The 24,370-nt window shown below is 38.5% G+C and overlaps 1 protein-coding gene across 2 annotated transcripts in view; it reads right to left on the minus strand.

Annotated features, from left to right (window-relative positions):
* PPP1R1C (protein phosphatase 1 regulatory inhibitor subunit 1C) overlaps positions 1–24,370 on the minus strand; it is a 127,767-nt gene that overhangs the window by 43,515 nt on the left and 59,882 nt on the right. For both annotated transcript variants that reach the window (XM_043894416.1, XM_043894417.1), the window contains exon 4: positions 19,896–19,956. In XM_043894416.1, the coding sequence (XP_043750351.1) occupies positions 19,896–19,956 (61 nt within the window). The remainder of the gene's footprint in view (positions 1–19,895; positions 19,957–24,370) is intronic.

Below are 24,370 nucleotides of genomic sequence, written 5' to 3' on the forward strand. Positions count from 1 at the left end.
TCCCCTACCTCCTCAGAGTGGTCTCCCAGGCTTGAAGACCTAACATTTCCACCAAATAAAATAACTCCCTACTTTCAGGTTGTGACTAAATTTTTCAGTCAGCAGTGGTTGTTTGTGACAGTGAATCACTATGGCCTTGGCAATTTGGCTCAGGAGTTCACTACTCCAAAATGAAAAATCACAATGTTTTCTAATGTTTTAGCATAATCCTTTCAATTTTCCAAACAAAATGAAATGCTTTGTAGGGACAGGAAGAAATCAGAAACCAGTCTTTACCTTTAGATTTCTGAGAAAGATTTTTTAAAATAATTTGTAAAATTTATTTTTGGCTGTGCTGGATCTTTGCTGCTATGTGGGCTTTTCTCTAGTTGCAGTGAGCAGAGTGTCAACTGCAAATTGGCTCAGATGGTAGAGAGTCCACTTGCAATGCAGGAGACCCAGATTAGATCCCTGAGTCAGGAAGATGCCCCAGAGAAGGAAATGGCAACCCACTCCAACATTCTTGCCTGGAGAATTACACGGGACAGAGGAGCCTGGTGTTCTATAATCCATGGGGTTGCAAAGAGTAGGACACAACTGAGCAGCTAACACTTTCAACTTTCTTTTCAAGAGCATTTGCCAGCGACTGAACAACAACAGTGGCATTTGCCATCTGCTTCTGTGGAGACTGCACCCTGTTCTGCTGCAGCTGTTGACCATCAACGTCCTCTGAGGGATTTCAGAGTGGAGTGAGGCACTCCAGGTAATCTGGTAGAACAGGTCTTTAGATGTTAGATATTTTCAGGAACTGATTTCATGATCCCAATCCTTGTATCTCTTCATATCTAGAAAATCTCTAAAATCCCTTTATGGTGACATCAGCTCCTCCTGACTAACAGAAAACCTTTGTAACGTAAGTGCTTGATTGCACTGGACTCCCCCTTCACCAAAATCTTATATATTGACCTTCCCCCACCGCCTCTTTGGAGCAGTCTCTCAGGGCTATCTAAGGGGCTGTCTCCCTGGCTGCAGTCTTCATTTTGCCCCAAATAAAACTTAACTCACAACTCTCAAGTTGTGCATCTTTTTAGTTGACAGGGGGCTACTCTCTAGTTGCAGTGTGTGGACTTACTACAGTGGCTTCTCTTGTTGTGGAGCATACATAGGCTCTAGGGCGCCCAGGCTTCAGTAGTTTCAGCATGTGGGCTCAATAGTTGCAGCTCCTGGACTCTAAGGCACAGGCTCAAAAGCTGTGGCACAAGTGGGTCATTCACGCTTGCATTTTTGTGCGCTGTGGAGTATGTACATACCACACTGAGTAGGAGCTCTTTAAAAAAAAAAAGCGAAAAAAAAAAAAAGTGAGACTTAAAATTTTGCATCACATACTTTGACTTTCCTGTCTTTTAAAGTGCATATTACATAAAAATAAATGAAAAAAAAAATAAAGTGCATATTACATTAAAAATAGTACAGCATTTTTTTCTGAGTGATGCCAGGTCATTGTTTTGGTCATCTTTTACTGCACAATGATGTAACTGTGTAAATTTGTAGTGTTTCTGCTTCTTCCCTCCTCAGACAGCCAGTGCTCACATCTCTTGCGTCATTTTAATTATTACTTCTATAGCTTACTTCTTTTTTTTTTTTAATTTGCTTCTAGACTGCTGGGGTTTAGGAGGACCAATATGCTTTTGTAAAAATTAAATATTTAATAATAGACTAAGCAGTAGCCTTAGAGTCAGAGGGGGAAAATGATGCCAATTCCAGCCCCCAGAGTCCTTTATCAATTGTAGCTGAGATTGTCTTCTGTTGTTATATCAAGGTAAGCATATGAGAACTTTGCTATAAGATAGCCTGTTGGAAGTCATTAAGATCACCTTAAGTTTGGTTTGGAGAATAAATCTTACAAAGTTATACAAGAATGCAGTGAATAAAATTTCTGTCAAGGAAAAAAAAGATAGCTTCGGCTTACCTATCAAGGTTAACATCTTGGTCCCTATTGGTAATTATACCAGAAAGAAAGAAAGAGATGTAGAACAACACAGATCATAAATGCAGTGCTTATCTTGTAATTTTATGTGTGGGCCTACTGATTTCCTGAAACTAATCTTTGGACACTCGTACTTCTGTTTGGTGTTTTATCTCTTAATGAAAAAACTAACATGCCTCAGAATTTGACCTAGAATGTTTTAGAATTTGATAGTTCATTTGTTTAACACATCACTCAGAGTTTTGCATAGAGTTCAAGTTTAATAATTATTTGTATATTGATTGGCAGCAATGCTGGTATCTTTACTGTCCCATAATACACACTCCATAGAAAGAATGCAACCTAGTCTGACAACTGAAATGTGGGGTACTTTCACGTGAGGACCTACCGAGAAAAGAATTAATGAAACTATTCTTAAAATTATCTTGTGATCAGATTTTTTTTTTTTTGAGTTTCAGACAAGAACATGTGGTTTTAAAAGGGAGATTGTTTAGAAAAGTTTCATAGCCCAGCACAAGTTTGTAAGAATGTAACCCTATCTTAAATTCATCCCACTAAGAACCAATTCTTCAATTTATTTTGACATTTTTATTTTATAACACATTTTTATTTGGATTTCCATTTATTTTGGAAGAATCTCTGATGAGTATTTCAATTTCTCACAGCTCAAATATTATTTAGAAAGTCAATGCATTAAAGCGAGAGAAAAAGAGGTTGGTGCTAGTGGTTAGCCATCTTATGTAAATAAGAGCAGTGGAAACAGGCAGATGAACACAGGCAAATAAAAGCTGGTGTATACTGATTTTTAAAAGTTAACTCTGTAAATCAGCTTCTTAATCCTTTTCCCTCTTCCTGATATTTTCAAAGCACTCAACAAGGTAACATATTAAGTACTCTTAAAAATTGTCCAAAAGCACTCTGTTTTCTCAGGATAAAATCCCAGCTCCTTAGCACCTGGCACACAGGACCTTTGGCCGAGTCCCCAGCATCTCTCCACGTTCCCTCCTCCACAGGCTTCAGCCCCAGGGTCACAGGCTTCCACAGGCTCACCTGCCCTCCCACGTTCTGTGCCTCTGAAACTGCTCGACCTTTGTCTGGAATCCACCCCACGGGCTTCTCTTCTCTATGAAAATCATCCCTCAACTGACAGAGAAGGGACCTTTCTCCTGCAGTCTTTCCTATCCATGACAGGGTTTCCTAGTGGTTTCCTTTTCCATACTCAAATGGCATTGTCCACATCGATCTTATGGAAATGATCATTGCTGTTTTACACAGCTTTCTTTTCCATTTGATGATGTTTTTTTCTGTGTCAAAGACTGTGTTTAGCTCAGACTCAACCAAAAGAACCTCCAATGCATTACCTGCCTGACCAATACTAAGCATCTTATAAATGTTTGTAGAATGAGTGAGGGTGAGTGAGTGAGTAAATAAATGAGTGACTGAAACACAAATCAGAAATGTATAATTTTTTAAATACAGGTAAAATGAAACTGTTAAACTGACATTTTAAAATCAGAAAGATTATTCAGTCACTGATTCAGCATTTGCTAAGAGTCCTCAGGAATGCAAATGGAAAACATAAGAATACTTCTTAAAGACAAAAAGACATTGGCCCTGCTTCCAAGGAATTCAGTCTAGCTAGAATGAATTACCATACCATGCCCACAAAAAGTAGGTATAGTGCATTCTGAATCTCAAAGTTAAAAATTAAAGGATTTAGAATTAGGGGGCTGAGAGAGAGGACGTTTATGCAAATGAAGCTACAGAACAACCGTGGAGGCCAGAAACCACTGTTGTTTTCGAGGAGTTTAAATGCAGCTCAGCATTGCTGCAGTTTGAGATTAAAGGAGATGCGGTGGGAGGTGGTGCTACACAGGGAGGAGGGGCCAGATCATAAACAGCACATTATTTCCAGTGCTTTGTCCTAAAGGAATGGGTGCGCATTTGAAGTGTTATAAACAAAAATTCACAGGGTCAGATTTGTGTGGTCAGCTCTCAGGGGTGGGGATAGGCAGATTGGAGAGAGAGAATATTAAGGCAAATTTTATTTAAGTACATTGTTATTATATATAGGTCTATAATGTGAGTTTAAATATAAAAATTATGTAGGAACTTTTGTATAAAAGATTTTGTAAAAACTTCATTAAGTTATAAGGCTGAAGGATCTTTGGATTTTACTTAGGGCAAATAGGGTATATGGGTCAATGGGATAAATACTGACCCAACAGAAAAGCAAAACGTGCTCCAGTCACTAATTGACCTTGTAAAGGAGAGTGACATTAGACATGAGAACCCTGCTCTTCTGTGAGCCTCTCTTTCCTCTAAAATAGAAGATCCTACTTGCTTTCCTACAAAAAATAAACTGTACAATAATACATTGTGTATGCTGAAGCACTGCACAAATACAGGGTACTAATAATTACGCTTTAAGATCTTTAAGTAAAGCAAACAGCTTGTCTCCAAGAGGCTGCAAACCTGTTATCAATTCTGTATCTATGAAGAGGCAGTACAAATCTCATCCCAGAAAACATCAGGGGACAACACTGTATTAGGTATTAAATGAAGGAAGACAAGCTCTACAGACAACATCTGCCTGCACTACTAATAGGCATTGTTTTTTTTTCTTCCTGGAACTCCCACTAGGGTTGATAAGAGTGGAGTGTGTATATCTTAGCAGGCTGATAGTGTGGCATTAACCCTCCAAAACACTAATGGATATAATGCACATACACTTCAGCAGAGCAAGAGATAGATTTCTCTATTTTTAGTAACTATGTACTGATATAGACATATATTTTACAGTGTACTGATTCAAATAAAAATAAAAATTGTAAATTGAGGGCTCCTTGAAGAAATAACTGATTCTCTAAGAGTGGGGCAGAAAATATACAAATGAGCCTAGAGTGTCTTGTAGTGTCAGAAAGTAAGAATATGCTAAAACAAACAAACAAACAAAAACCCTGTAATAACGGTGTGAGCAACAAAATAAAGTAGTACTGAGTTGTAACCCAGAGTATTAAGTAAATATCCGTGAGTTCATGCTGATGAAAATAAATGATTGAATAAGTAAATAAATGGAGGAAGTAACAAATGTTCTGTGCAAAATGGATTCCAAATAGTTATTTATTCGTAATTTAGTATAAAAATTATACTTACAAAATAATTTTATGTAGATACTTTTTTCCAAGGAGGTGGCGTAAAACTTCCCACTCCTTGAGTGGGAACTACACATAGTGACTTCCTTCCAAAGTAAAAAATATGGAAAAGAGATTAGGAAAAAAAAAACAGTACTGTGTAGTGGGAAGACACCGGGCAACCACCTCAGCCAAGTTGATCAAGGTCAACATCAACAGTGATAAATCTGGTTCATAGCATGTACCCTTGATATCATGTGATGAAATGGTCACTTTATATCTGCAGACTTTCTCCTCAAAACCCACAACCCCAGTCTGGTTATCAGAAAAACATCAGACAAATCTCTTTAGAGGGATATTCCAGAACATACCTGACCAGTACTCCCCAAAACTGTCAAGGTCATTAGAAACAAGGAAATCCTGAGAAACTGTCACAACCAAGAAAAGCCTAAGGAAACATGATAATAAAGTTAAGGTGGTATCCTGGATGGGTTCCTATATCAGAAAAAGGACATTAGGCAAAAGCTAAACAAATGTAAATAAATTATGGACCTTAGTTAATAATAATGAATCAATATTGGTTTGGTAATTGTAAAAAATGTACCATATTAATATGATATGTGCATCATAGGAAAAACTGGATATAGCATATATGGGAACTCTCTGTATTATCAGTTTTTCTGTAAATCTAACACTGTTCTAAAACACAGAGTTTTATTTTTAAAATAGTATAATTTGAGTTGGAATTTACTGTGTTTTAAAAGTAATGTTATTGAGAGGAAAGATATGAACCAGACTTTTAAAAATGGAATCAAATGCACAAGGATTTCCAAATGCATTGAAAAGTGATGTCTATATAGTCCATTAGTGGAGCCTTTTTAGACTTTGCATGACAGCAAAGTAATTTGTGATAATCCACATAGGATTTAACTGTCTACATTATGGTATCATCTTAAATGTTTTGTGAGTTTATGTGAACAGAGGAATGAAAATAGTGAGCAGTGTGTTCTACATTTCCATGACACAGTCCATTTAACTCTGCAGACGTGTAAACATGACTCTTCCTTCTATAATCTAAAGGGCCTCACCCTCTGGTTCCCCCAGGCCAAGTGTGAGTCTCCTCACAGCCACTGATAACTGCTCAAATCCCAGTACGAGGATTTACCATGGTGTGCTCCACCGGGCCACTTGTGCGTTGCTTTTCCAGACTGGTCTCTCAGAAGGTGTGGGTTTTGCCTTAAATCTCTGCAGCCACATAGCTTTAAGACAATGTCTGGAGGCTCATATGTGATGTGTGGCAGTACATTTTTACTGCTTATACAACTGAATTAGTATTTTCAGACTTGGGGAAAATGTAGAGATACTGGGTCTTGGTTTATCTGTTCCAACTAAATACAAAAGTTCATCCTTTCCCCTACTTCTAAGATAGGAAGCCATTTTAAAAGTTGCATGCTATTTAAACAGAAGACTATACATGTAAAAGATTAAGATTAAAATAGGTGTAAATATATACAGACACATGAATGGAACAATATTGATGAATAGTGGTTTCCTTATCAATGTTTAACTGGCACCACCTGAGATTAAGTTTCCTGTCTCAAATTTTGAATTGGCAATTTAATTTATCTCAAGAAACTTTCAGTCTTTCAACCTAACAGTCTATGACAATGCTATAAAATATTAAATGCACTCATACTTGCTGACATTTTCCTCTTATATCACTCTCTCTCAGTGTTGATCTCAGAAAAGTAGACATCTTAGTGACTTTCAAGAAAGATACATTCTTAGATCAGTTCTCCAATCTGAGGCAACCTTCTGAATTCAGAGAAATGAGGAAAAGATTAACATAAAACTTAGTGAAAGAAACTGAAGAGAAGTGAAGGAAGTATATCTACAAATAGAAGCAGATTTGGTTTTTTAAAGAAAAAACAAAACAAAACTTGTATATATTTAGAATGTTCTGTGTTATCTAGAAATCTGTTAAAATGTTTCTTGAGTTGCATAAATAAACCCCACCCTATGCAGTAAATAAACTGAGCCAGCAGGAACAAAAAAGCCAAGATTTAGAAAGGCAAATGTGATGAATACCTGGAGAACAACCACAGAGGAAAAGAAATGTTTTAAAAAAGGAATGCAATGTGGTGGAGATACTCTGATGAGAAGCTAAAAGATCTTGTTATCTTCACTCCCTGACTTTTCAACATGCAGGGGGTGATGAAAACAGGATATTATGGCTGGTCTATTTCTCTCGAGAATTTTTGTTTTTCAGCACAGTTATGAGGATTCCAATTCAGGAAGAGTGAATTGATCATAATTCTATATAATCATTGTTAGCCTACCTACATTGCCTAATTATAGGCTGCATTTATATGATTTTCTGCTCATCCCTCTGGCTCGAAATGTTTATTGTTTAGTACTCCAAATTGACCATTGTTTAGTACTCCAAATTGATCTTGTTTAGTACTCCAAATTGACCATTAACCATCACTTTGTACTTATGCTTTTTTGGAATATACTATTTATTAACTTAAACATTAGTGCCTCTGAGAGGACTGTTAGTTAGCTGGGAAAAGAAGGATGTGGTATCTGAGAGGAGGAGGCTGGTGAAAGGAAGCAAAGGAGAATTTTGTTACAAAGTAAGTAAAAGTTCTAAGACCAGCTCCACAAGTCTACCTGAGATTGGTACAAATAAAAGTGAAGTGAACGTTGCAAGGTTTGGTTGTCCACATGCTTACTAGGATCAGGCACTTCCAACCCTGACTCTTCAGCTCCTACTGGGGTGAGAGTACAGCTCTGGCAATATTTTATTCATCTCCAAGACCTTTCATCCTTCTGAAGTCTCACCACCGGGCTTCATTCTGCAGACTCAGGTGAAACAAGGAGGGGTGCACCTGACTCTAAATTCAAGATTCAAATAATTACTCAAACTCAATCTTAACATTGTTGTTTTTTAGTCACTAAGTCATGACCAACACTTTTGTGACCCCAGGAACTGTAGCCCCGTAGGCCGCCGAGTCCATGGGATTTCCCAAGCAAGAATGCTGGAGTGGGTTGCCATTTCCTTCTCCAGGGGATCTTCCTGACAAAGGGATCAAACTTGCACCTCTTGCATTGCCAGGCAGACCCATTACCACTGAGCCACCCAGGAAGCCCCAATTTGAAGGTTAACTGGCACTTAATATTACATGGCTTTATACAGTCAGCAAAAACAAGACAAGGAGCTGACTGTGGCTCCAGTCATGAACTCATTGCAAAATTCAGACTTAAAGTGAAGAAAGTAAGGAAAACGACTAGACCATTCAGGTATGACCTAAATCAAATCCCTTACAATTATACAGTGGAAATGACAAATAGATTCAAGGGATTAGATATGATAGAGTGCCTGAAGAACTATGGACAGAGGTTTGTGACACTGTACAGGAGGCAGGGATCAAGACCATCCCCAAGAAAAAGAAATGCAGAAAGGCAAAATGGTTGTCTGAGGAGGCCTTATAAATAGCTGAGAAGAGAAGCTAAAGGCAAAGGAGAAAAGGAAAGACATACCCATTTGAATGCAGAGTTCCAAAGAATAGCAAGGAGAGAGAAAAAAGCCTTCCTCTGTGAACAATGCAAAGAAATAGAGGAAAACAATAGAATGGGAAAGATTAGAGATCTCTTCAATAAAATTATAGATACCAAGGGAAAATTTCATGCAAATATGGGCAAAATAAAGGACAGAAATGGTTTGGACCTAACAGAAGCAGAAGATATTAAGAAGAGGTGACGAGAATACACAGAAGAACTATCCAAAAAAGATCTTAATGACCCAGATAACCATGATGGCATGATCACTCACCAGAGCCAGACATCCTGGAAGGCAAAGTCAAGTGGACTTTAGGAAGCATCACTATGAAAAAAGCTAGTGGAAGAGACAGAATTCCAACTGAGCTACTTCAAATTCTCAAAGATGATGCTGTGAAAGTGCTGCACTCAATATGCCAGCAAATTTGGAAAACTCAGCAGTGGCCACAGGAATGGAAAAGGTCCATTTTCATTCCAGTCCTAAAGAAAGGCAATGCCAAAGAATGCTCAAACTACCGCACAATACAGTCATCTCATATGCTAGCAAAATAATGCTCAAAATTCTTCAAGGCTTCAACAGTACGTGAACTGTAAACTTCCCAGATGTTCAAGCTAGATTTAGAAAAGGCAGAGGGGCCAGAGATCAAATTGCCAACATCTGTTGGATCATAGACAAAACAAGAGAGTTCCCCCAAAAAATCTACTTCTGCTTTATTGACTATTCCAAAGCCTTTGACTGTGTGGATCACAACAAACTGTGGGAAATTCTTCAAGAGATGGGAATACCAGACCACCTTACCTGTCTCCTGAGAAATCTGTATGCAAGTCAAGAAGAAACAGTTAGAACCGGACATGGAACAACAGACTGGTTCCAAATTGGGAAAGGAGTACATCAAGTCTGTATATTGTCACCCTGATTATTTAACTTATATGCTGAGTACATAATACAAAATGCTGAATGGATGAAGCCCAAGCTGGGATCAAGAATGCCAGGAGAAATATCAGTAACCTCAGATATGCAGATGACACCACCCTTGTGGCAGAAAGCAAAGTATTAAAGAACTCTTGATGAAAGTGAAAGAGGAGAGTGAAAAAGTTGTCTTAAAACTCAACATTCAGAAAACTAAGATCATGGCCTCCAGTCTCATCACTTCATGGCAAATAAATGGGGAAACAATAGAAACAGTTACAGACTTTTTTTTCTTGGGCTCCAAAATCACTGCAGATGGTGACTGCAGTCATGAAATTAAAAGACGCTTGTTCCTTGGAAGAAAAGCTATGACCAACCTAGACGCATATTAAAAAGCAGAAACATCATTTTGCCAACAAAGTTCTGTCTAGTCAAAGCTATGGTTTTTCTAGTAGTAATGTATGGATGTGAGAGTTGGACTATAAAGAAAGCTGAGTGGCAAATAATTGATGCTTTTGCATTGTGGTGTTGGAAAAGACTCTTGAGAGCCCTTTAGACTTCAAGGAGATCCAAGCAGTCAATCCTAAAGGAAATCAGTCCTGAATATTCATTGGAAGGACTGATGCTGAAGCTGAAACTCTAATACTTTGGCCATCTGATGGTAAGAACTGACTCATTTGAAAAGATCCTGATGCTGGGAAAGTTTGAAGGCAGGAGGAGAAGGGGATGACAGAGGATGAGGTGGTTGGACGACATCACTGACTCTATGAACATGAATTTGAGCAGGTTCTGGGAGTTGGTGATGGACAGAGAAGCCTGGTGTGCTGCAGTCCATGGGGTTGCAGAGTGTCAGACATGACTGAGCAACTGAACTAGAACTGAACTGAATGACACATGGCACATCTTTGCCACTGTACATAATATCCTCCAAAATCACTGTCACTGTCATCCTCCAAAACTGTGTTAGCCTTTTTCTTGGGCCAGTTTGATTTATTTCCTTCCATGGGCTATTCCTTATTTGCATTTATTGCTCTATTATGAAAGACAGTGACCAAATTGAGATAAAGTATCAAGATCACAACCATCCTTGGAGAAAAAAAAATGTAGGAGTTACAATGCCATAAGCATTCAGAGAAGATCTACTGGACATATTAGAAGAACAATCTCTGGACACTGAAGTAGCTAAGCTTTTCCCTTAAAGACGTGAAGAATGAGAGGAAGAAGATGTTTTCAGAAGTTCATGAAAAATCTTACTTATATGTTAAAAATGGTAATGTGTTAGGTTGGTGCAAAAGTAATTGCACTTTTGGATCGTGATTTTAAATTATTATAACTAGGCTCATAACACATCTTTATTAATCAAAATAGGAATCATCACACTCAACACATTTTTGCCAACGAGAAATAAGTTTGATTCTTCCTGTAGCATAAAAATCCATGCTTTAGGATTTGACAAATTCTTCAAAAGCATTTTCTTCTTCCTGCTGGTTGTGGAAGTGCTTTCCCTGCAGAAAATTGTCGAGATGCTTGAAGAAGTGGTAGTAGGTAGGTGAGAGGTCAGGTGAATATGAGGCAAAACTTCGTAGCCCAATTCATCCAACTTTTGAAGCCATGGTTGTGTGACTTGTGGTCAGGGGTTGTCATGGAAAAGAATTGGACCGTTTCTGTTGACCAGTGTTTCAGGCATTGCAGTTTTTAGTGCATCTCATCGATTTACTGAGCATACTTCTCAGATGTAATGGTTTCACTGGGATTCAGAAAGCTGTAGTGGATCAGACCAGCAGCAGACCACCAAACAGTTGCCATGACCTATTTTTGGTGCAAGTTTTTCTTTGGGAAGGGCTTTGGAGCTTTTTCTCAGTTCAGCCACTGAAGCTAGTTGTTGCTGGTTGTTGTATAAAATTCACTTTTCATTGCACATCACAATCCAGTTGAATAATAGCTTGTTGTTGTGTGGAGTAAGAGAAGACACTTCAAAATGACAAATTTTTTGGTTTGCAGTCAGCTCATGAGGCACCCACTTACAAACTGTTTCACATTTCCAATTTGCTGCAAATGCGGAATGACTGTAGAATGATTGACATTCTGTTTTTCAGCAATTTCTCATACAGTTTTTAAGAGGATTAGATTTGATGACTGCTCTCAGTTGACCGTTGTCACCTTCAGAATGGCGGGCCACTACACTCACCTTCAAGGCTCTCGTCTCCTTTGGAAAACTTCTTGAACCACCACTGTACGCTTGTTAGCAGTTTCTGGGCCAAATGTGTTAGTGATGTTGCGAGTTGTCTCTGGTCCTTTACAACCCATTTTGAACTCAAGAAAATCATTCAAATTTGCTTTTTGTCTAACATCATTTCCATAGTCTAAAATAAATATAAAATAAGCAGCAAGTAATACAAGTCACTAGCAAAAAACATAATTAAGAAATGCACATTAAAATTATGTATAAGATAACCACATTTATTTAAGAATGTGTTCAGTGTCAAAAGGCAAATTTCAAAAATGCAAAACTGCAATTACATTTGCACCAATCTCATGATACTAATGGTCTTTTCATACTCTTCATGAACCTAGACGAACCTGACCAACCTAAACAGCATATTAAAAAGTAGAGACATTACTTTGCCAACAAAGGACTGTCTAGTCAAGGCTATGGTTTTTCCAGTAGTCATGTATGGATGTGAGAGTTGGACTATAAAGAAAGCTGAGCACTGAAGAATTGATGCTTTTGAACTGTGGGGTTGGAGCAGACTCTTGAGAGTCCCTTGGACTGCAAGGAGATCCAACCAGTCCATCCTAAAGGAAATCAGTCCTGAATATTCATTGGAGAGACTGATGTTGAAGCTGAAGCTCCAATACTTTCTCCACCTGATGCGAAGAGCTGACTCATTGGAAAAGACCCTGATGCTGGGAAAGATTGAAGGCAGGAGGAGAAGGGGCCAACAGAGGATGAGATGGTTGGATGGCATCACCGACTTGATGGACATGAGTTTGAGTAAACTCCGGGAGTTGGTGATGGACAGGGAGGCCTGGAGTGCTGCAGTCCATGGGGTCTCAAAGAGTTGGACGCGACTGAGTGACTGAACTGAACATGATACTAATAAACCTGCTATACAAAGCAGTTTTTCAGTCAGTTGCTTTTGTTTCATGTTCAGATTTCCTTTTAAATCGATGGCGCTTGCTTTGCTGTCTTCAGTTGAAGGCATTTGCCTTCCAGTAAAACACACACACATACACACGAACAATGGGGGTGGAAATGTGTCAGCCATTTCCTGCCTCAAACCTACTTTGCTTTTTGAAAACATGATTCAAGCTATCCAAAAATAATTTAATTGACTGTTCTGTAAATTACAGGGCTGACCACCATGTAAACACCAGAGAAGTCATATGGGTATTCAGTAGTCAGCTATCATTTTTCTGATAATCTTCAGAACTTTCTACTTACATAATTATAAAGCACTGTACACACAGGGTAATGGAAAAGTAAGTCTGTTTCCTAAGCAAACTTAAGCTTGTCATTTTATGCATAATATACATTACAAATTTATAACTTACATGGTCAGCACACCAGATCTGAAATATATCAGTAATTATCTAATGAGAGTGTTCATAATATCCTCTGGTTTTAAGGGATGTAATCTTGACATAAGAAGTCTATTTGATAACTTGTTGAATGGTGGCCTTCGGGGGATCAGTGTCAACTAGAGAGAGATAAGTGTGCCACAGACTTTTCCTTGCCCTGTTCTGTTTGAGATGTCTATTACAGATATAGATAAAAATACCAAAAATAAAATTTATATAATCTGAGGATGACAAAACAATTGAGATAATAGAAAATAGAGTAGAACAGGTGATGGAATCATGATATGAAATTATGACATGTTCCTGTGACAACTGATTCTGAGAAAATGAAATTCAGTTGGTATGATAGCACTGTCTTGCTTTTTGGCTAAGAAAAGATGTAAAATGAGGAATACATTATAAATACTATGGCTTTAAAGCAGTACATGAAAAAACGGCTTTGAAGTTTTGAATTTATGGTAAGTTCACTGTTTGTCACCAATGTATATGGCTGCCAGAAAAAGCCAATTCCATTTTGAGTTGCAGTAATGGAATTAAATTACCTGGGATGGAGGAGGTGATAGGCATAATTGAAGTCTCCTTTCTGCTCAGAAAGTGAAAGTGTTAGTTGCTTATTCATGTCTGACTCTGTTACCCTATGGGCTGTAGCCCACCAGGTTCCTCTGTCCATGGGATTCTCCAGGCAAGAACACTGGAGTGGGTAGCCTTTCCCTTCTCCAGGGATTGAAACCAGGTCTCCTGCATTGCAGGCAGTTTCCTTACTGTCTGAGCCATGATCACACCTTAAGAATAAGTTGATTTAAATGATGAACTTCTAGAATGGTATAAGCTGAAGCTTATTAGGACATCAAGAGTGAATGTGAAGGAACAGGCATAATTGACATTGAAATGTTTTAACCTGGAAAGAGAAATTATGGAAAGCAAGGACCTGGTAGACATCTTGAAATATTCAGGTAGTTGTCATTTTTAAACTTATCACAAGTTGGAACAAGATATAGAGCCAAAATCCATGAATATAAACTTTAATAGAGAAATGATCTTTCTAACAGACCAGATAGAATGTTAAATGTCCTAAGGAAATGATTCATTCACTAACAGTAGTATTGCATACATTAAAAAATGTATGTTTAAAAGTATATATATATGCACTGCTATATCTCAAGCATTGTGTTAAGCCCTACAGATAAGGTAATGCACAAAATAGACACCATCACTGCTGCCGTATAGATCACTTCTGGTCTAGTTGGAGAGACAGACACGTGACGAATAAATGAACACTGTGATTACTTGCAATAAGAGAACTATAGAGAATGTATAACTATCAATAGAGAGTTTATGGGGGAAAAAAAGGTAAAAGTGTTAGTTACTCATGTCTGACTCTGCAACCCCATGGAGCCTGGTAGGCTCCTCTGTGCATATAATTCTCCAGGCTAGAGTGGGTAGCCATTTCTGACTCTGCAACCCCATGGACTGTAGCTTGGTAGGCTCCTCTGTGCATATAATTCTCCAGGCTAGAGTGGGTAGCCATTTCCTTCTCCAGGGTATCTTCCTGATCCAGGGATTGAACCCGGGTCTCCTGTATTGCAAGCAGATTCATATAGAGAGTTTACAGCTAGAGATAATTTAGAATGATGGTTAGGGAAAGCTCTTTTCAAGATCTGACCTTTAAGGACAGATAAGTAAGAACTAACCAAATAAAGAATGAGGACAAGAAGGAAGCAAAGGAGAATATTATATATGAAGCGAAGAATCTATATAAACTTTTTCACGAAAGAGTTTGGTGCATTTAGAAGCTGACTGAATGCCAATACGGCTAGAACCTAGTGGGTAAGGGAAGGAGAGACAGATTGGGAAGTAAGCTTTCTAAACTTTGCTCTGGAATAAGAATTTTATCTAAGGACAGTGAGGAGCTATTGAAAAGTTCTAACCGAGGGAGTGGCATAACCACATTCACATTTTAAAAGTTCACTTTGGTTGGTGTTGTCATTGTTCAGTCACTTAATCATGTCCTACTCTTTGCGACCCCATAGACATGCCAGGCTTCCCTATCCTTCATCATCTCCCAGAGTTTGCTCAAATTCATGTCCTTTGAGTCAGTGATGCCATCCAACCATCTCATCCTCTGTCATCCCCTTCTCCTGCCTTCGGTCTTTCCCAGCATCAGCATCTTTTCCAATGAGTTGGCTTTTCACATCAGGTGGCCAAAGTACTGGAGCTTAAGCTTCAGCATCAGTCCTTCCAATGAATATTCAGGGTTCATTTCCTTTAGGACTAACTGGTTGAATCTCCTTGCAGTTCAAGGGATTCTCAAGAGTCTTCTACAGCACCACAGTTTGAAGGCATCAATTCTTCAGCACTCAACCTTTTTTTTATTATCCAGCTCTCACATCCGTACATGACTACTGGAAAAACCATAGCTTTGACTATACAGAACTTTGTTGGCAAAGTAATGTCTCTGCTTTTTAATAAACTGTCTAGGTTTGTCATTGCTTTTCTTCTAAGAAGTGAGCATCTTTTACTTTGGTTACAGTGTAGAAAACAAATGGGAAGTAGAGATGAGAGACTGTATGGAGATTAACCTTTTATATACAAGAAATGAAATTTGAATTGTTATTGTCGCATTGGCGATAAAGGAGAGGAGGCGAAGGTTGGGAGAGATACTAATGGGGTGCACTTCACAAGACCTGGTGCCCCACTAATGAAGAGAGTGAAGGAGAGGGAGAGAGTCATTAGAGACTCCCAGAACTCAGGAATAAGCACCTCCCTGGGAAGGGGAATATTGAAGGACAAATTGACTTGCTGTTTTTTTAACAAGCTAATTTTGATCTCATGATATTTGATCTCCATAAGATTTCTTCCTGTGACATAAGAAAGACATGTTACATAGGTGATTGAATATCTGGAGTCTGGTCAGTTTTTAGACTTGCTACAGCAAAATCACCTGGAACTTTTGATTATCTGGCTATTACCCAAGTCTAATATATTGTTAATAGAACCTTCAAAAGAACATAGCCAATCTAATACTCTGAGGTTAGATGCAGTGGGAAAAATGGAAGTGATATTCAATACATCATTAGATAATTGTACCAGTTTCTCTTTAAGCTTGACAACTTAGAATGACTATAATGTTGTGTCTAGAAAGGTGGCAAGACCAAGAGCTAAATCTGCTATTATTTTCTTAGAGTCAATATTCTGATCTAATCATGAAACATCTCTAAAGGAAGAAAACCATATCCAGATTCTTCTATTTACATTGCCAAGTTTGTTTCCTATGATGCTGCCATCTTGGCCACAAACTAATTGTTGGAAGAATCAGGTTTTAGTCAGAGGCAATCACTTAATCATTCCAGTGGTCCATGAGATAACCTTTGTTAAGAATCCAGGAAAATTGATGCATAATTCTTGATGGTAACTAATTTTCCAAATCAGATTTTCTTTTTGACCAGACAGAAGGGAAGTGGGGAAAAGCAAAAATAGAAAAACAGAAGCATATGGAGAAGTAAGAACTTACCAAGAGGGTGAAGGGGATCAACCAGAGAGTGAAAAGCAAAGAGAAGCAGAAGCAGAGTCACAAGTATGACAATTAGTAGGACAAGGTTTAAGGGACATCCTCTTCTGAGCAGATGGCAATGTGGCTGAATTCCCCAATTCATTATGGTTATTCAACAAGTTTTTATTGAGCACCTGTTTAGTTCCAGGAACTGTGCTAGATGCTGGGAACATCAAATGAACAAGACTGTTGTCATAGACATCTCATTGGTACCTACTGATTAGGGCCATGGAAAAAATTGAGGTAGTGCTGTAAGGATGTAGATAGCAATGGTAGGAGGGGCAGTTATTGAGAAAGAAAGACCTTTCTGAGGAGGGAACCGTAGCTGAGCCATCTGTGAGGCCACTGGGTAAAGAGTTTCTCAAGCAAAAAATGTGGAAAGCACAAATGTTCTGATATGAAAGTGTGTTTGAGGTGTTTATAAATAATGAAAAAGTCCATGACATTGATCCCTAATGTGAACAGGGGCAAGGTGAAAGGAGATAAGATCAAGGAGAAAGACCAGTGCAGCTCATTCAGGGAGTTGTAAGCCATGATTGGATTTTTCATTGTATTCTGAATGTGACAGGAAGTTTTTGAGGATTTGATCGAGGGGGTAGCATGATCATATTTGTGAGTTAGAGGAATTACTCTGGTTTGTGTGTAGAGATTAGACTGTAGAGGGTCAGGAGCAGAAACAGGAGAGTAGTAGGTAGGCTACTTCAGCAGCCAAGGCAAGAAATAATGGTGGTCACACAAGGTAGTGGCAATGGAAGATATAGAAAACAGAGCAGGAGTGCATCTTGAAATCAGCACTAACACAGGTAAGATGATGGTTTGGTAATGGGGAGTAGTCAAGGATTATGCAAAGGTTTTTGTTTTTGACGGCTGCATAAGATTTATTGAGATGGGGAAAACCCAAAAAAGAACCAATGAGTTTGGTTTTGGATGTGTTAAATTTGAGAAGTTTCAATAAGTGTCATTCATTCAAGTGAAAAAAATTGGTAGCTAGTTAGAAAGTCTGAGGTTCAGGAGATACATTCTGCCTGCAGATATAAATTTGGAGGTCATTAGTCTATCATTCCTGACAGCGTACCTGTTTAAAATGGTTTTTTCTGCTCTATTTCTTACCTCTGCCCACCTCTGAACTTTCATATAGAACTTTCATCATAAGAGGTAACCTGGACATGTCTCTGTTTCCAGAAACCTGGTGGGGCCATAAATACCATAGTAATTGAAAGGGGGGAAAATAAATGAATATAGGACCTGGGAGATGAGTCTATCTGGGCATTAATTGCAATGACATTTGGGAGATGTAGCATCTCGCTCCTGTCACTTTGGCCTCTGTATCCAGTAACTCCTCAGAACCTAGTATGAGAGAAGGAAGGAATCTGGCTAGTTTGTTTTGTTTTACTAACTAGCTACTCACTGGGTCATTTATGAAACCCTAGTTGGCCATTTGGTCAGAGTGATTTTTTCAGGGCTATTAATCACTCCTGGTACTACTTTGCTCTCCCAGCAAATATTTTTACACTCAACAGTTGCATATTCCACTGCAATTTGAAGAATTATACATTTCAGAGCAATTGTATTATTGACTTTGCATTTCAGTAACATTTCCTTTACTAATTCATCTTTCTTATGATTGAAGTTTCTTAATGTGCTCAAAATGCACCATATGTTACTATTGCTTAATTCTGTCCTGAAATATTCATTTCTATCTCTAAAGGGACAAGTGGACTGATTTCTCTTTTATCAGAAGCAGGAGACTCTCCTAAGTATTTATAGGTAATAAATGAGGACCTAAGTGGCTATACCCCAATAGCCTCATGAAGGAATTTCTGTGCTTTCTGAAGTTTTTAACTCATGACCAAAAATGATTATCATATGTGTAAAATATGTACAATATGACTAATTTCCTTAAATGTTAGGGTCCCACATTCTTATGATATTAGAGAGCTAAATATAATGAAAACTATGGGCCCTTGGGATTTGATTTTAAGATTTTCCTTTAAAAATAATGCTATTATTCCCTAAGGACATGAGAACAGTCTTTATTTAGTTAAACTAACCCAAAATAGAACAGAGGAAATCATTAAATGAGTGAACATATATCTTTCATTGGGGCCCATTCATGCCAAAACTGTCGTGTCTTAAAAGTACAAGATGGCTTACAATAGGCAAAGTATCTTCAAAAATGATTACACTGATCTTGAGAGAAGGAAGCCTGATAGCCTCAATAATTACCCTGAAATGAACTGTAATACTGATCGCATTATTTACTGTAGTCTCACGAACAAGCAAACATGATATTTTATAGCTGCTCAGGAAGGAAGTTTATGGAAAGTAGCTATTAATGTGTCCATTTATATCCCACCTCTCTGAAAAGGCCCCAAATCTAGAGAGAATACAGAGTGGAAAATTTCACTCCCAATTTAGACATCTCTCTAGACTCCAGAGTAAGCTGCTCAGCTGGCCTCTCTTGTAGTTGAAACAAAGTTGGACGACTGCATGATGAGCCCCTGGGCCAGCGGCCCAAGAGCCAGGCTGGAACATGACCTGGTGGATGGGACACACTCTCCCAGGTCAGGGATACTCTTGTGGGAGGAAAAAGAGAAGCCTTCCTTGAAATTGATGTTGGTCAAAATTCTGATACACTTAGATGTTCTTTTAGCAGTTCTAATTTGGAAGGGAGGGGTAGAAACTCTGGGAGAATGCCAGAATCTGAGCTAGCCTTCTTAGTTGTTATTTCAGCAGCTGTTATATGTACAGCTAATAGTTGTTTGATTTGATTTCTTAGAGCTGCTTCTGACACAGGACAATGAAGCAACACTTTACACTGTATCTGTCCAAAATTAAAGAAATACTTTACTTACGCCTAGGGGAAAAAAAAAAGATAATTATCTGCGAACATCGGCAAGAGCAATTAGGGGTTCTAGAAAAATCTCTGCAAGGAAAACATGCGAGAAAAGGTAAAAGAAAGCTTTTGTCATTATTCTGGAAAATCTGAATGTCCAGACTAAGATTTTGAGACATATCTAGTTATTCCTTCTTCAACCATTTCACTCTTGGTTAAACTGAAAGTCACGTTACCAAGTTGTAGAGGTGACATTAGATGTAGCTTTTAAGCAGGTATAAGGTGCCTGAGAGCAGAATGCCTGTCACCCATGAACTTAGCACTCACAAGAACCCGAAACAGTACCTGGACAGTACCTTTCATGGTGGGTGGTGTGTACACGCTCTGCTTCCTTTGCTTAGGGGTTGCATTCTGTGACTGGATAAAGAAAAAAAGGCAAAGTCTTATATTTGGATAAAAAGTACAATGCCATTAGCCCTTTGAAAACTACTACTAATCCTTTGTATTTTAAAGACAAACATAAATGCCAGGACAAAATACACTCCAAAACTATGACCAAGGTATAATTATATCTGTCGTTAGGATTGTTAATGGTTCTGGAGGGTTAATGAGAGTCTTTGTTAAGTAATACCAATCTATAACCCTATGGAATTGAGGTGTTCAATCTAATAGCTCCACTTACTTGAAATTACAGTGTTGAGGTACTTTTCCTTCATATGTTGAAAAGATCTTTCATAACAAAACTGATACTTAACACTCTTACTTAAGCACTTTGGATCAGAATTAATTTATTGGAAAAGAATTTTTTGCACTAAAAATGATACAAATTGGAATACTTTTCAGGGCCAAAGTTTTAAAGTTTAGATGGAGATAGACATATAGATAGATATAGATATGTATATATGTATAAACCATTATTCATTATAATAAATTATATATATGTGGTCTATACTTCAATCAGGTTATATCAAAAACTCCTTTTTAACAGTGCATCTACTTATATTTCAGTGTGGCAAAGGCTGGAGTTTTCATGTCTGGAGCATTTATTTTTGCTTTAAAAAGTTTGAGTATAAATAATTGCAAGATACTTTCTGAGGATTGTTCTAGGCTTTCCATCCATATTAGAAAGAACATAATGTACAGAGTCTGAAAAATACTGGAAACTGTTTCACAGTAAATAGAGCTTTAGGCATCTTTACTCACACGTACTAAAGCTTAATTGCCCTCAAAGGAGTCATCAAGATACTGGTATTCAGAGGATGCAAAAACAATCTCTTAAAAACTAAAAAATTCAACCAAATAGCTACTGAATCCATATCAACCAAAGCAAATGGTACAAGCAAATTTCCCCAGAATAGAGAGTTTTGATATGTCTATTATGCACAGATGCAAGCAGGGCAGCTCTACATTAGTATAAATGTGTGGTTGACTGAGACTTCTGTTGTACCTCTACTGTATTCTGTTACATCTGGTTGATTTTAAGAAGCATTCACTTCCAGTTTTATTATATATTTATTCCCAAATACATATTCAAAGATGAAGTAGAAAATTAATTCTACATAAAAGTTGGTTTGTTTAGTAAAGTTTATTAAGTAATAAAAACTATTTTTATGTAAGAATTTAGTTTTCAAACCGTTTCATGTTTACAATATCATTAAATTTTTAGAAACATCTTGAGAGATACTTTCTGGTATTTTATTCTTTCCACATTGCTGTATGCCTACTCATGTGGCCATTGATTACTAAGTCTTCATGAATGCTATTCAATATTTATTCCATTTATGGACACACATTTGCTCATTCTCTTGTATTTTGTATATCCTTTGTTATCAGCTATGCTAGCCTCCCCTGGTTCATATTTTCAACCTGAACTCCTGCATGTGTGTGTGGAGCCTCTGGCTTCAGGGTCTGCTCTTGGTTCCACACATCAGAGAACCCTTAAGAGATGTCTGTCCTCCAACTTCTTGTTCCAGGATTCCAACACTGGCTGCCCCAACCTGTGACGGTCACACACAACTTCAGTACAGTTCAGTTCAGTCACTCAGTCGTGTCTGACTCTTTGTGACCCCATGAATCGCAGCACGCCAGGCTTCCCTGTCCATCATCAACTCCCAGAGTTTACTCAAACTCATGTCCATCAAGTCGATGATGCCATCCAGCCATCTCATCCTCTGTCGTCCCCTTCTTCTCCTGCCCCCAGTTCCTGCCAACATCAGGCTCTTTTCCAATGAGTCAGCTCTTCGCATCAGGTGGCCAAATTATTGGAGTTCAGCTTCAGCATCAGTCCTTCTAATGAACACCCAGGACTGACCACTTTAGGATGGACTGGTTGGATCTCCTTGCAGTCCAAGGGACTCTCAAGAGTCTTCTCCAACACCACAGTTCAAAAGCATCAATTCTTCGGTGCTCAGCTTTCTTCACTGTCCAACTCTCACATCCATACATGACTACTGGAAAGACTATAGCCTTGACTAAGATGGACCTTTGTTGGCAAAGTAATGTGTCTGCTTTTAAATATGCTATCTAGGTTGGTCATAATTTTCCTTCCAAGGAGTAAGCGTCTTTTAATTTCATGGCTGCAATCACCATCTGCAGTGATTTTGGAGCCCCCCAAAATAAAGTCTGACACTGTTTCCACTGTCTCCCCATCTATTTCCAATGAACTGATGGGACCAAATGCCATGATCTTAGTTTTCTGAATGTTGAGATTTAAGCCAACTTTTTCACTCTCCTCTTTCACTTTCATCAAAAGGCTGTTTAAATCCTCTTCACTTTCTGCCATAAGGGTGGTTTCATCTGCATATCTGAGGTTATTGATATTTCTCCCAGCAATCTTGATTCCAGCTTCTGCTTCTTCCAGCCCAGCATTTCTCATGATGTATTCTGCATATAAGTTAAATAAGCAGGGGGACAATATACAGCCTTGACGTACTCCTTTTCCTATTTGGAACCAGTCTGTTGTTCCATGTCCAGTTCTAACTGTTGCTTCCTGACCTGCATACAGGTTTCTCAAGAGGTAGGTCAGGTGGTCTGCTATTCCCATCTCTTTCAGAATTTTCCACAGCTTATTGTGATTCACACAGTCAAAGACTTTGGCATAGTCAATAAAGCAGAAGTAGATGTTTTTCTGGAACTCTCCTGCTTTTTCTGTGATCCAGTGGATGTTGGCAATTTGATCTCTGGTTCCTCTGCTTTTCCTAAAACCAGTTTGAACATCTGGAAGTTCACGGTTCACGTATTGCTAAAGCCTGGCTTGGAGAATTTTGAACATTACTTTACTAGCGTGTGAGATGAGTGCAATTGTGCAGTAGTTCGAGCATTCTTTGGGATTGCCTTTCTTTGAAGTTGGAATGAAAACTGACCTTTTCCAGTCCTGAGGACAATTTGCTGGCATATTGAGTGCAGCACTTTCACAGCATCATCTTTCAGGATTTGAAATAGCTCAACTGGAATGCCATCACCTCCACTAGCTATGTTCGTAGAGATGCTTTCTAAGGCCCACTTGACTTCACATTCCAAGATGTCTGGCTCTAGGTGAGTGATCACACCATTGCAATTATCTGGGTCATGAAGATCTTTTTTGTACAGTTCTTCTGTGTATTCTTGCCACCTCTTCTTATTATCTTTTGCTTCTGTTAGGTCCATACCATTTCTGTCCTTTATCGAGCCCATCTTTGCATGAAATGTTCCCTTGGTATCTCTAATTTTCTTGAAGAGATCTCTAGTCTTTCCCATTCTGTTGTTTTCCTCTATTTCTTTGCACTGAGGAAGGCTTTTTTATCTCTCCTGGCTATTCTCCTTGCATTCAGATGGGAATATCTTTACTTTTCTCCTTTGCTTTTCGCTTCTCTTCTTTTCACAGCTATTTGTAAGGCCTCCTCAGACAGCCGTTTTCCTTTTTGCTTTCCTTTTCCCTGGGGATGGTCTTATCCCTGTCTCCTATTCAGTGTCACGAACCTCCGTCCATAGTTCATCAGGCTGTCTGTCTACCAGATCTAGTCCCTTAAACCTATTTCTCACTACTACTGTATAGTCATAAGGGATTTGATTTAGGTCATACCTGAATGGGCTAGTGGTTTTCTCTACTTTCTTCAATTTAAGTCTGAATTTGGCAATAAGAAGTTCATGATCTGAGCCACAGTCAGCTCCTAATCTTGTTTTTCCTGACTGTATACAGCTTCTCCATCTTTGGCTGCAAAGAATATAATCAATCTGATTTTGGTGTTGACCATCTGGTGATGTCCATGTGTAGAGTCTTCTCTTGTGTTGTTGCAAGAGGGTGTTTGCTTTGACCAGTGCATTCTCTTGGCAAAACTCTGTTAGCCTTTGCCCTGCTTCATTCTGTACTCCAAGGCCAAATTTGCCTGTTACTCCAGGTGTTTCTTGACTTCCTACTTTTGCATTCCAGTCCCCTATAATGAAAAGGACATCTTTTTTAGCTGTTAGTTCTGAAAGGTCTTGTAGGTCTTCATAGAACCGTTTGACTCAGCTTCTTCAGTGTTACTGGTTGGGGCATAGGCTTGGATTACCGTGATATTGAATGGTTTGCCTTGGAAACAAACAGAGATCATTCTTTCATTTTTGAGATTGCATCCAAGTACTGCAGTTCGGACTGTTGTTAACCATGATGGCTACTCCATGTCTTCTAAGGGATTCCTGCCCACAATAGTAGATATAATGGTCATTTGAGTTAAATTCACCCATTCCAGTCCATCTTAGTTCGCTGATTCCTAGAATGTCGACGTTCACTCTTGCCATCTCCTGTTTGACCATTTCCAATTTGCCTTGATTCATGGACCTAACATTCCAGGTTCCTCTGCAATATTGCTCT

This window comes from Cervus elaphus, chromosome 33, assembly GCF_910594005.1.
Source record: "Cervus elaphus chromosome 33, mCerEla1.1, whole genome shotgun sequence".
NCBI lineage: Eukaryota > Metazoa > Chordata > Mammalia > Artiodactyla > Cervidae > Cervus > Cervus elaphus.